Source organism: Coloeus monedula, assembly GCF_965178545.1.
Source record: "Coloeus monedula genome assembly, chromosome: 2".
In the NCBI taxonomy this organism is placed as follows: domain Eukaryota; kingdom Metazoa; phylum Chordata; class Aves; order Passeriformes; family Corvidae; genus Coloeus; species Coloeus monedula.
In genome coordinates this window covers 61762453-61776565 of record NC_138782.1, presented here as the reverse complement: position 1 = coordinate 61776565, position 14113 = coordinate 61762453, and the positions used below count along the sequence as shown (strand labels likewise).

Below are 14113 nucleotides of genomic sequence, written 5' to 3'. Positions count from 1 at the left end.
CCTTCCCTGCTTTCCTTGGTTAAAAACTCATTGTAAAGGATTTTAAAAGACAAGGTGTGGGCATGTAGGCAGCTTGTATGGCTTTCCTATCAAAGGCATCTGAGCTCTTCTGCAAATACCTCTGGAAACACGTCTGTAAGAATGGCAAAACCTACATAAGTGCATTTAAAGCATCATGACAGTTATGGAGTCACTTTTTACTTCAAAACTCTTGCTCAGGAGCTTCTACCTGGAGTGCGAGTCTGGGAGAAACATTGCTGAACATGTCTTTCACAGCAGCTATCCCAGCCAGTATCCACTCACACTGCACAGCAGACAAGAGCTTATCGTGTCAAGCCTGTCGTGTCAAGTCCCCAGTGACTCCCTGAGTCACTGGGGAGCACAAATCTCACTGACTCTGGAGAACAAATGTTTCTTTAAATTTTATAGGAGTAATGTTATAGTTTAAAATTCAACCCATCAGGCCTTAAATTTAAAATGTTACAATAACAAAACCCAGAATTTGTCATTAGATTTCAGCGGAACAGTAGAAACCAAACCACTAAGTATAGCTTCACTTTACAACAGCTGCATTGACTGAGGCCACTGCTTGCCTGTCTTGTTTTAATGAAAATACAAGTACAATAAAAGACCAAAACATCTTGAATTTGGAGAGAAGGTCACCCTACCCACTTTGTTCCTTGAGGGCCATTGATTACTTTCTGTCCACTTGGTTTTCCATTATTACCAGGGATTACTTTTCCATTTCCATTTCCATTTTTCGTTGTAAGATTTGGTCTGCCATTATAACCTGAACAGGGAAGAAAACACACTATTCTGAAGAAAGCTGTGCAACCTAAAAGCCATATTTTCAATTGCAAGTAAATGTATTTTCTGGCTGATCTGAATATAAACGAGAGCAGAAAGAGCCCTCACTGCACTTCACAAACCAGGCACTCCATTTCTTCTTGAATTGTCATATTTCTGTAGCTGACACAAGAATCTGAAATTGTTTTTCTGAAGAGGTTAAACACTCATGGTCTGTTTCCATCATGTTTATTTGGTCTCTTTATTCCCTTTTTTTTTTTTTTTAAGCAAGCAGGGCAACATTTCTTGATGGCACTACAATCATTAAAATGTTTGTGATCTTTGTAAGCATTTCAGAAATAGGATGAGGGAAGAAACAATTATTAAACACAATCACCTTATACAAAGCTTTAGTGACAAACTGAAAGGAGAGGGGATGGGAATTATCTCTACACCTATGTTTTTTAACCTGGAAAAGGAAGGAGTCTTCTTCTCTAGCTGAAAAAACACTGCTAAACAGAAGCACACTCAGATCACAAGGGGAGAAGCAGCAGCACTGAGCTGCAGGTCCCCCAGCTCCAAAAGGGCAGCAATTTTCACACCTTATCTCAGAGACTTGCCTCCAGAAAAATATAAGGAGAAAAAATATATAGACTGGAAAAAAAATTAACTGAACACTTGTTGGCTATAACTTCACAACTGCATTGCTAGTAGTAAGATTATATAATCTCCATATAGAAATCGGTTTTTTTCATGCCATATATCTCATCCTCCATGGTATTATTCAAGGTCTACTCCCATCTTAAAGCTCTACCTAGCAAAGTCAGTGAGACTGTCAGGGATTTTCCATCAATACCTTGATGTGTAGTGGACCCTCTATTCTACTACCCAGGTCAGCAGATACTCTGTCAGAAAGCAAGTCTCTAACTCTTGGGGTAAATCACAGCCATAAATATATTAGATGGCCTGGCTGTGATGGGCACAGTCCTCAACAGGTATGGACAACCCTGAGCTGTCACTTCGGAAAAAGAGGAAATTTGCTTAAAAACTCATTAAAGAAAACATGAATGCCAGGGCATCATGAAGAAACACCTCACTGCCTAGGCACTGGCAAGGTAGTACTATGGAACCTACAAAGGCCTTTTAGCAATCCACGATGAAGAGCTACGTACCTGAAAGGTTGTCATATTCTGAGTACAAATGGGCTTTCAATAAGCATTTGGTGAAGTCATTGCTCAATAAGGAACATAGCCCTTTTCCAACTTAGCACCTAACTCTGTCACTCTCTCTGTGGATCACAGGGTCCTGTGCAGATCAGATGACAAGAGAAAAGGTCTGGGGCACCATATTACACCAAATAGGCAATGTCCTCAAGAACTGGGCTTCCCAGGAACCACCAAAATAAAGAGCAACACATTATACTTAATAACTGAACCTGCATTCTGCTGGAGGACTTTTCATCTAACTGCTGATCTTAGGAAAAACACAGTTAATGAGATTGGTACAACAAAGGCAGGATACCTGGTCTATAAGGAGGTCGAACAAATTGCCGCTGAGAAGGGCTCCCTAGCCTGGAGTTCGATAGTCGCTGACGAGGAGATGAAGTGGAAGAAACTGCTGGAGAAACGGTGTGTGTGGTGGTAGATGCAGAAGAACGTGGCCAGACAAAGCTTGGTTTAGATGGGGTATGCTTGTTAGAGGACTGAGTAATCCGTGATGCTATGGCAGAGCTTCTTGATGATTCAGAAGACACTTTTAATATTGAAGGTTTTTCCATCTCTTCCTCTTCAGAACTTACTTTGTGAGGTAGAAGAGTGTCCACAGATTTTCTTTTATTGCTAGTAGTGTCTTCATATACATTTTTGTTACCTCTAGAAACAGAAGGGGACCGTTTTGCTGCCAAAGATGTGGGTTTCTCTTCCACTTCTTTCTGATCATATTCACTGTAATAATTGTCCTCTTCATTAGAAACTGACTGATGAGATTTAGATGTTTGAGGAAGTTCAGCGTTAGACATTTTTGAGGGCAACGGGCCATATTTCTTCTCTATTTGGGACGCTGTTCTTGTAGCAACTCCTGAGCGAGTAGGTAATGAAGGATGAGCTTGTCTCGAAGTGGATGACAGCCTTTGATTATACTGGCTGTCTTTTGCTGTATCACTGGCAGAACTGGAATCTGGCTGAGTATGTTTTGGTTTGTAGGAAGGTACCTGAGAACCTGGCTGCTGTTGCTTTGATCGAGACGAACTTGAGCTTCCCTGAGAGAAAGATGCAGGTAATCCCCTAGAAGAGGACACCTCTTTAAGAAACACAGAGTGCCTGCTTGCTCTGTCACTGCCCTCTGTTCCATCCTCATCATCACCTTCCTGCAACTCTTCATTACTTTGGGATGAGATGTGAGATGGGAGGCGTCGGCCCCTTGAATGCAGTATGGAAGGACTGGTTTGTGCCTTCTGTGGAGCCTCCGAGTGGGAGGTCTTCTCCACTGAAAGACGAGAAGAGAATGACTTTCTAGGCAAGGACTTGCTTGGTTTTGATTGAGCAAGTGTTTCTTTTACCTCTCGACTGCCCTGCTCTTCAGGTTTGTGTTTGGAAAGAGAAGACTGCAAAACAGAATGCTTTTCTGGAGCAGCTGTTTGACTTTGTCGTTCTTCTGAGTCAGAGCGGGGTGATTTTTCACCATGTGTCTCTCTGGGGTGAGAATCAGAATCAACCTGAGGATTTCTTCTCTTGGAATAGATTGCTGAAGAAGGCTGCCTGGAAGAGGGCAAAGAAGGAAATAAGGGATTTTCATCTTGTGAGTCCTCCCTATAATTCTTATCAACATTCTTTCCCTTGGATGTAGTGCTGGTGGAGGAGTGAGAGTGAGGTGAAGTGTAACCAGAAACAGCAGACCTTGATGAGACTGCCACTGCAGCTAATTTCGAATCCTTCCATGTGCGGGAACTGGAGCCTGAGGATAGCCTTGTTTGCTGTGACTTAGTGCTGGGCTCTCCTGCTCTCTCCTCTGCTTCTTCACTGTCAAACTCATTATGGCTATCACGAGCATGGGAATCTGCTGATTTGGAAGCAGGTTGATGTGAGTGACCTAGAGAGCCAGACCTACTGCGATGGCCTAAGACACCCTCATGGGAGACAGCAGACTGCCGATTTGATGGCAAGGCCTGGCGACCAGGCTCTGAAGTCTTAGATGACACTTTCCTCAGCATGGGGTCTGGCTTCCCTTCCACATTACTCACAAGACCATTACTTTTGGCAGGCAGAGGATGGGAATAGGTCTTAGAAGGCACATTATTGTTGCTTTGCCTCAATTGCTTTGTTTCATTATCTGTGTATCTGGGAATGGATGAAGCAGAAGAATGTTGTGCTGATGACGGTAACAGTTCTGGTGGCTCACGCTTCTCTGTGCTCATCTGGCTTGACACCTCAGATGTGTGGGTTCGAACAGAGGTCCTCCCTGAGGCAAGGACAGGGTGGACTGGCCGACTAGGGGACAAGGGTTTAACATTCCTCCTCTGGTCCTGGGCTTTTGGTGGTGATGTTGTAGCTTCCTGGGAGGAATCGCCATCATCTGTCACCTCAGTGGACTGCAGGTCAGGTTCCAGCTCTCCTGTCTTTCTAGAAGGTAACTGAGATTTACTTAGGACCCCTCGAGTCAAGATTTTATTCTTATATTCAGAAAGAAGACTCTTTTTATCACTAACACTAGGTGAATGAACAGACAGTTGCTTAGAAGAAGGTGACGGCTGGGCTTTTGAAGAAACAGAAGAACTTTGAGAAAGAGATGAGCCAGCATTCCCAGTCTTTTTAGCCTCTGAATTATCTTGAATATTTGTCTTTTGCTGAGCAACTGAATCCTCATGAGCAGCTAGGGGCAAAAAAAAAAAGTGTTTATTCACAGCAATAGAAGATGCACAGAAACTGACCAAGAGAAGAAACCACCCAGGTAGCAAGAACAAAACAACTTATGAGACTATGAGACAGTAATTATTTCTGTATTAACCAGGCTGTGGAGTCCAGCCAAGCTAAGTTTTGGGTTGTATGAAGGTACCTATGTGGAATTACTGTAGCGTGGGTAAAACTTAGACCAACTAAAATCAAATACCTAAAATCAGGGACTGCAGCACCCTTTCAGTGGAACCAAATCTTAAGCAGAATTTTGTCATGTTGATGGCATGGTGCTGCATTATCCCATGTAAGGCTGTGGCCCATCTTTTTAGCTAACCCAGCAAATGTTCTGTCCCTACAACGGCAACTTTTTGGCAAGAGTCAAACACAAGGAGTAGTATCCGAGTAAGACACTAAGTGGCTTTCAAGAGTGGGAGCTCTCAGGAAGAGAGCAGCCTAAGACCCAGAGCATTGCTTTCTTTGCCCTTTGGATAACAAGAGCACATAATACTGTCATGGAGCATGACATGCATTTATGTAAGAGGCTAAAATGTCCATAAATATGTCCTTTTACATGCTGCAGAGTGGCAAACATTTATTTGGACAATACACTCATGAAAAGGGCAAGCAGAAACAATATTAAGGAAGTAAAATCCCGCAGGTTAGATAGAGTGCAGAGGAGTTAAGTCAGCAAGAATTAACGCAACTGGGACCAAGGCAAAAGTGGGTGAACTACACCATTGGTTCATGGCTTGATGCTCACCTGCTGGGATGGCGACACTGAAGGCTTTTGACTGAGGACCCGGTCCCCTCCTGTTTGCTGCACGAATTTTGAAAATATAGCGCTCTCCGGCCTGCAGACCATCTATAATGGCTGATGTTGTAGCTCCAGAGTAGGTGATGGACTTTGCTCCAAATGGCTTGAGAGCCGGGGCGTATGAAAGAATGTATTCTGAAATGATTTGGCAGACGGTTGGAAGGAGGAAACTGAAAACAGTCCTGTTTCCAGCGGACAGACTGTATGGGTAGGATGAATTAGAACGTGCATTACTAAAATTAATACACTAGCAATGCACGCCGAGTCAACAGCTGGAGTATAAAGACATGAGAGAGAGATATACGTATGTATGTAGGTTAAGTTGAATATTTGTTCCTATTCAGAAGAGATTCTTCTACCAGAAAATATCAGCACTGCAGATTTGCCAAATGGTAGCAACACCATGTTTGTCCAACAAAATCAAAATCTGACACGCTGTGCTTAACCAGAGCCAGGGCCAAACACCACAGCAGAGAGCAAAGCAAGGTCTGGTTGCCACTTTGAAACTCACCCTGCTCTCACCTTTGAGTTTTGAATTACTGTGATGCCTGTGCTCTGTCTTAGTTTTCTGCATTGAGAGAAATTTTACCCCTATAGGAACAATTCTGGGCATGAAGAGAAATCCTCCCATTATACTCCCAAGGAGTGCAGGTGAGATCTCAGACATGTGCAAGCTCTGTATTCTTTTCAAATCTTCTGTAAGAGGCACAGGTATCAGACAAAACCAGGGTTTTGATAATGAATTTCATGGGCTGCCAGCTTTCTCTCTCTACACGAAAACCCACAATAATACCTGAGGAGTCACAGTGCCACAACAGGAGAACTCTAGAACATAATGTCATCTTTAAAAATAGGAAATGTAATTTTTTTCTTCTGATGGTGAGCCCATATTCATTGTGTTAAGAAATAAGCCACACACAGTTCATCAAAATCAAGGAAAAAGACATCATCAATATTTTATATGCACATACATTTAATGCTCCACTGAAAACTAAATCAATGTATCAGAAGGCATGGTAACATTTGAATCTTTTTTCTTTTTCTATTTTTACACAGGAGTTGCTTTCATTGCAGAGACACTGCTGTAGCTTCTGATAACTCTGAAATGGCTACTGGAGAACATTTTTTCCCATTATTTTAATATGTGGTATAAATATATAAAAGGACAGGGTTGAAAAACAAAAGGATCAAAAGACAAAAGTTCCTGATTACCACATGCTATCAAAATGACCATGAAATGCTAATTCAGTGATTTTATTTCGCCAGTAAAAATATCTTGCCATTTATTTAGTTTAAAAATAAGACCTCTCATGTAACACTTTATACTCAAACAATGATAAATTAGATGAGTATAAGCATTCAGCCCTTAAATATTAGGTATCGTTAAAATGATTGTCTTGGATGAATCATCTAATAACAATGCAGACAAAACTGAAAAAAGGGCTACAGATTGGTCAAAGTCAGGAGCAGACTCGAAAGATCAGATAATGTCCCTGCATGACCCTACTTACAGAAATAATGATTCTTGGATACAATTGCAGCTCCATTGAAGCAATTGGCAAGACTTCTACTGACTTCAAAAAAGGAATTCCACTACTGCCCTGAAGAACACATAAAGTAGGTCTTGCAGACACGGTGTACCTCCCTCCAGGCCAATGGGTTTTTAAATCCTGAAATGTTGCAGTGCTGATAAGGGACCTCCAAAAACTTGTGTAATTTGAGAACACAATTCTGTCAACCACTGGAGAACAGGAGGCTAAAAAATCAGCCTCATTTTCAGAGGGAAACAGGAACAAAAATCCCAGAAAGACCTTTTTCTTTAATTCTATGCAAAAACATAGCCAACTGGCAAACTATCTTTATGACTACGTACAATAACACTATAGTACACAAGATTTATGCATGATATCTGCTGAAATCAGATTTGTGCTTGCTTCTTAAGGTGAGGATTTCCTTGCACAACAAACTAGAAATAAAACACAACATAAACCCACTCACTTTCTTGGCAACTACCCAACATTTTCTTATTCAACTAATTCTTAAAAATCTTTCTGGAAACTTCTTTCTTGAGCCTCATTTTGACCTGCTTATTAACGGGAGAAGTGGTAAAATGTGCATGCATGATACCCCAGGAAGCTCTGTGACATCCCAGGCAGACAGTGACGGTGGCTTCTCAGTGGTGCTGTGAAGACACTGGGCTGGAAACATGAAAATCTTGCTTGGGTTTAATCAAGTGAAAAAGTCCTGGCACAGCCAAGGTTCCAGCTTACTGCAGGGCAGCAGTCTGACTTTGAGAAGACCACCTCCTTGAGGGAGTTAGAAACCAACAGCGAAGACTCACCTTTGACTTTTCCTTCGCTCTCTGGAAGAGCATCCCAGGATGCTGCTACAGAGGTTGGTTTCCCCTTTAGTGGCCAAACATCCAGATTTTCAGGTGCACTGGCAGGAGCTGGGAAACAGCCATACGCAGAAGAGGCAAGTAAGGATCAACACAGTATACACCTTTTGCTCCATCTTCTCATAGCAGAGATTCCTATACAGCTATTTCAAAGATAAATGTGAAGAGTACACATGGCTCAGGTCCATGCTTGCCTCTGTCACATCTATCTCTCAGATGACCATAGTGAAATTTTATTCCATATTTTTAGGAACATGAGGTCTGCACAAGACTGCTATTGTGGCTTAGCTGGAATGACACAGTGATTTGGTTTTTATGGACCACTTCCCTGTACCAAAGGGGCCTGACAGCTTCTCCATGGTGGAGGGAGGATTTAAATTTGCTGGGAGAGTAATGGAAGCCAGGTTGCTCTTCTCAAAAGAAGGGGCACATCTAGCTGCAGGGGTCAAAGGTGCTGACCTGTCCCACAGAAATACCCAAGTCATCTCCCTCTGTTCTCCTTGCACCACAAGAGCAGCTTGGTGTGCTCTCCTGGTGTGCTTCACTACTGCAGGGATGCAGGCAGCAACACTGAGGCCTTTCCCATATTCTCAACCCTCTACTGCCCCAAGCAGTCACTTGGCTCGTTCTGGCTTTCCCTCAAGTCAACCCTATTCCACAGCTCAAACCCTAAGACCTGTGTTACCCCAAGGACTCTTTGAATACATACCTGCCTCCGGGGTCCGCTGGTAAACAGACACGCTCCATTTGCCTTCCTTTTCTCCCTCTGAGATTTGGATGGCAAACTCGTACATAGTGTCTGGCACCAGGTTCTCCACCAGTGCCCGCCGGTTGGACACCTGCTTGTAATCCCACCTTGCCGATTCCCCCTTTTCCCGATAGCGAACATTATATTGCCTGGCATCAGAAACACAGGAAAATAAAAAGTTTGCTTGTGGAAGCCTAGCACTAGCAGAACCAGAGAGGGACAAGGATGCTTTGCCCTCAGGTAGCCTGCTGGGGCTTAGGGAGGAACCTACCGAAGTGCAAACAACAAAGTACCAACAACAACAAAACTCAGCATATTTTAAACAAACATTTTTGCCTTCCTCTAATGGAGTGTGATTGCTTTCACCCCCAAGGATGGACCGCTCTTTCAAGACTCTTACTCAAAACACCCTCTTCCCTGGGGAAAGCTGCAAGATCTTCTGAGCTGAGCCAGGCATCCTGGGGGGCTCCACACCACCATCTCAGTGCCCCATGGCCATGAGCACGGCTAGGTTGCTGGCAGGCCCTTGCTCCCAGAATAGCACCAGTGGCTCAGTTCCCACGTATCTGCCTAGATAACTGCTTCCACAAAGAAACAGAGAACATCTACAGTTACTAGTTTTCCTGCTGTGCCTCTCAGGGTATTTCAGCACCAGTTTGCACAGCTCTTCAGTGTTCCCAGGCTGAGCAACACAGTCCAGTGCTTTCAGAGCTTTAGCAGTTTCCAGCCCATTTCCTTGTTTGTTTTGGTCTCCAACTGCTGCAGCATGCTGCTACAAGCCAAGCTCTCACTCACAGGAGCCCCAGCCTGCTCAGCCTCAGCTACACGGGGCTTCTGCAGGATCAGAGGATGCAGGGTGTGATGATGGGTGTCTTTCCCACTGCAGTGATGCTTCCTTCACCCACAGCATGGTCATCTCGAAGCTGTAGTCTGTTTTGACAATCCACCTCAACACCTAACCTATGTGGGCTGTACCCTGTCCCCCACTCCTTCTCTCCCCATGCACACTCGGGGATTTGCTGACTGTGGTGATATACCACCACTGGAATAGCCAAATACCCCAGCTGGTGCCAGCAGCATTTCAGAAGAGATGTAAACCCCTAGAACAACACTTACACAGATCTCTAAATGCTAATGAGCAGGGTCCTGGGAGGCAAGCTAAATTATTCTCATAACCAACAGCAATTAAGTAAGTGCAAAAGCATTCAGTAGATATCTGGCAGCAGTTCCCCTTCAGTACCCGTTCAAAAAACCCAGGGCTAAGTACCTATTTGCTGCAACCTTGCGCTTTTCATACAGTGGGTCTGTCCAAGTAACAAGCACAGACTGAGAGGACATAACTCGAACAGTTATGTCTTGTGCCACCTCCACCTCTTCCTCCTCTGAAATGGCAAAACAAAACAGCATATCAATAACAACATTGGCGTTCTCGTAAAAAAACAGCAAATGTCTTCAACTGACGCTGTAACATTCACACAGTACAGCTGAATTAGAAATACAGGTAGAAGTGGAAAATCAAGTACATTGATTAATGATGGTATTCCACAGAAAGATCATTTCTTTTGTTAGCTGTGTGCCTACAAGACCAGAGTTCTAATACATTCTACAGTCCTTCAATATTCTATTGGTCCCCAAACTGTTACCCACAGCAAATGTTTTATTAGCATACTGATATTCACCATCTCTGGCAAATGCACTGCTAGAGGTACCAGGAGAGCAGAAATTTTGTCTTAGAGAAAATCTTGAGATTTTAAAATTTGGGTTAATTTTGAAGGGCGATAAAACCATTCTTCACAAGGGAGAATTACTGCATATTTTATGGCTTTAAGTGCTTCAAACACGTTGTTTAAATTCAGCTTTTAATTTTTTTATGGTATACAAGGAAAGAAATGGAAAAAATCATTGAAGCGGGCTGTTTTGACATATCAGAACACCTTTTGCAAATATTTTACAGAATTTTACCATTAAGTGAAACTAATTTGATATTTTGAGGTTTTGAATTTTGATAAGGTTCCCTTTTCAATCTGTCCATCAGAGTTGTTTTAGTCTAGTCTATCTACTGGCCAATGAAAGATTTATTACTTTTCCTTACAACTGTAACAGCAACTATTTCCAAGTGTCCCAAAGGCACAGAATGTACAAGGAACAAGCTTTCAGCCAGAGTTTTATAGACAAGTAACACTGGAAAAAATATCAATGTCTCAGGAAAGGAAAGGAGCCAGTAAATGCTGAAGGATGACCTCATTCTCTAGGGATCTTATGTATGACTGAAATTCAGGGAGGGATTGCCCTTCTCTTCAGCAAGTGGCACATTAGCCTGAAATCCAGCACTGCCTGCAGAGATAGCAGGCAGCAGGGAGGCACATTTCCCCTCTTCCAATCAGGTTTTTAGTGGGGAGGGTTCTCAGCCAGTTCCAGGTTTTCCAAGCCAAAGAGCAACTAAACAAAAATGGCCAAGAGGACCCATCTCCTACTCACAAGTGGCTTAGGGGGCCTATTTACAAAGTTTTGCAATGGGAGCACCTGAAGAAAGAAACTGAGCATGAGAAATGGGTGGGTATCACCTCTCCAGAAAAGGTGTGAGATGGGATTTCAGTACAGTTCAACCACAGCTCTCAGTTCTGGCATAGGTGTTCATCACCATCAAAATATCCTAAATACTTTGCCATTCCTATGCTATTCACATCACAGCGTGAGGGGGTGAAAAAGCACACTGGCATGGAGATGACTCAGAATCTCACTCATCCTTTTTAACCATGGCAGCAGCATGTAATGCCTTCTTTCCAAAAGAAAGTGAAAACTTTTGCTGACCAGGTTGACACTTCTGGTAATCAACCCTTCAGAAAAGGGGTTATGGATCTGAGAAGAAAGAAGGCATATGATTTTGGGAGTCCTGGCTTTGATTTAATCAAGTCTTGTCATGCAGTTACTGCAATGCACAACACTTGTCACTAGATAGAGAGGAGGAGATTAAAAAAAACCCAAACCAAACAATACCTCAGAAACTCAACCAACTATGTTACAGAGTTGTATTATTTCATTAATCCTGCTTGAATTAGAGAATTGGAGACATCAGTCAAGCTCTTAAACACACAGACAAAAACCTAGTAGCTCCAGCACCAAAAGAGTAAATATCACAAAGCTATCTCTGCATCCAATTGTCTCCACTCATTGACAGTAGATGTGAAAGAAACATACCTGTGACTTTTCTTTTAGTTAAAGATGACCTATAGACAGGTTGGCTCCGTCCCTGTGAGCTCCTTGATGGAAACGAAACCACATGAACTGACTCAGAGGCTGTGCATGCAGGGAAAAAACAGAAGGTTTCCTGTAACCTTTTTCATTTAAAAGAAAGAATGGATTTCAGAGCAGTCCCACCACATGCAAACAGAATTGGAGCTATGGCTCTTCTCTCCACCCTTTCCCTCTGCTGTTAATATGACAAACTTGTAAATGGTGTCTCATTTAACATAGCATCAAGTTCTCCTGCAATTTCTACCCTATTCTCTAGGCAATACCCTACCTCTGCAAAGATATAGAAGAAAATTGTAACAAGTATTTTTATTTATAGGAAGAAGGGTTTTCAATGGCTAGGACAACATGCGATCTGTGCTCACCTAGCAGCCACAGGGGATTAGAGAAGTGTGCTAGCTAAGCCAGGTGCTCTCAGGGAAACCTGACTCACCTAGTTTTCTCACTTCCTGGTTTTGTCGCTCTTGTGGCATCGGAGCATAGCTCATCCTTCGGCTGCTCTCTCCATACCCACGGGGGTAGCCTTGGGATCTGCTGCGTGGACCTCTGAAGCCTGCTCCATAAGGTGGTTTCCACCGAAAAGGTAACGTGCCATCTGGAGACTGGGCTCGCACTCTCAGAGGTCTGCTTGGCATGTCTTTCTCTTCAAAAAGTAAGCAAACGGTCACAAAAACCCCCTGACAGTCATTTTGAAGCACATTATTATGGACACGTACAGCAGTCCACATAGGTCTGTTACAAGCACATCTATTAGCATCAGAATAAAGGGAATAATTTTATAGTTTTTTAATTTTTTCTATAAAACCAAACTGCAGTAACAATAAGCTTTCCAAGCGGGAAGTACAATACTCAACAGTGTCTCTTCCCAGGCCCTTCAGACAGACTGGTGCAAGATCCTGAAAGTGAATACATATCGTGATACAAGGACTCCTGCCAGAAACTGGGGATGTCTTGTATCTTTCCTGTTTAAATCTATTCCTTTTCCTTTTTTAAAATCCCCTTTCCCTAGTTCAGGCACACCAGTACATTATTTTTTGGCAAGTGCTGAAGTTCAGTATAAAATGAAGCACAGAACAGTTTTATTATTAAAAGCAGGTTCTTTTCTCCTAAACCCATCTCTTACGGTTCTGCTCCCCAACAGACTCATATCTAAAATGTCTGTTCCACACATGCCTCAACTCCTGACTTCCCAAACTCCCATTACATGATCCCTTGAGCATCCAGCACTGTAAAATGTACCTCATGCAAGTTGGGTATTTTTTAACATTTGCTGACACATTGACAGAGTTCTTTTAAGAAGTGGCAGTGATGCAAGGATTCCTCAAGCAACCAGTCAGGTTCTCTGAACAGCATCTCCAGTTACTGTGCAGGCTGCAAGCAGGAAAAAGGGGCTGGTATCACCAGCCAGCACTGAGATCTCATACTTGTAGAGATTTTTCCCTCTTATCTTTTACAGTTCACACTCACAACAGGTTTTTCTGTCTTTTCTAGTAATGCCATTCCACCAAGTACAGAGGTTACAAGGTATATTCACAGCTTCTCACTCGCTAGCTATGCAAACCATTGCAATCACAGCAGTGTCAAGAGAACAAGAGACTGGGGCAGACAACTGTCAGAGGCCTGGACAGACAACAAAAGAAATGCACCAAAGTACCCCGTGTCAGGGCAATAGTGAAGTCATCTCTCCAGCACCAGTTCAGGAGTTCGTATTTATTCATTACAGCACTTAAACATGTTACTTCAAGTATTGATGTCTGCATGTCCATAAAAATGCCAAAAATAGGTGTTTTTCCAATATTTCTATTTGGTGATACCTTCTATAACCAAACTGCTCATTGGTCTTGATCTGCTGACAATGCTGCATCTTCTTAGACACTCCCAACACACATTCTTCTATTAAATTACCATTCGGAAGGAATCATAGCAACTCTCAAAGCAGTTTGCAGAGTTTCTCTTGAAAACTCTGTGAGAAATACAAGGTTTCAGTGCTGATGAGGTATATAACATATGCAGAGAACCACACAGTTGCAGGGACTTCTGCTTTTCTACTGAAATATTGGGCAGCAGCTCAGCATGGTAAACCTTGCCTTTTTATTTTGCCTACAGAGACATGGATCATCAGTTTAAACACATGGACTTCAGCAGCTTGTCTCTTCTGGCTGCTCCTGACCACGCCAGCAAAACAAATCATCTACAAAAGCAGATTAATCAGCCAATTAACCTGA

The 14113-nt window shown here is 42.8% G+C and overlaps 1 protein-coding gene across 1 annotated transcript in view; it reads right to left on the bottom strand.

Annotated features, from left to right (window-relative positions):
• FNDC1 (fibronectin type III domain containing 1) overlaps window positions 1–14113 on the bottom strand; it is a gene marked incomplete at its 3' end in the record, with an annotated part of 62029 nt that overhangs the window by 24230 nt on the left and 23686 nt on the right. The window contains exons 2-9 of the mRNA XM_082277129.1: window positions 12322–12531; window positions 11835–11933; window positions 9904–10018; window positions 8598–8785; window positions 7832–7939; window positions 5437–5625; window positions 2308–4653; window positions 669–790 (exon numbers count right to left, since the gene is read on the bottom strand). Coding sequence (XP_082133255.1) covers window positions 669–790; window positions 2308–4653; window positions 5437–5625; window positions 7832–7939; window positions 8598–8785; window positions 9904–10018; window positions 11835–11933; window positions 12322–12523 — 3369 coding nt within the window. The 5' untranslated portion in view covers window positions 12524–12531. The remainder of the gene's footprint in view (window positions 1–668; window positions 791–2307; window positions 4654–5436; window positions 5626–7831; window positions 7940–8597; window positions 8786–9903; window positions 10019–11834; window positions 11934–12321; window positions 12532–14113) is intronic.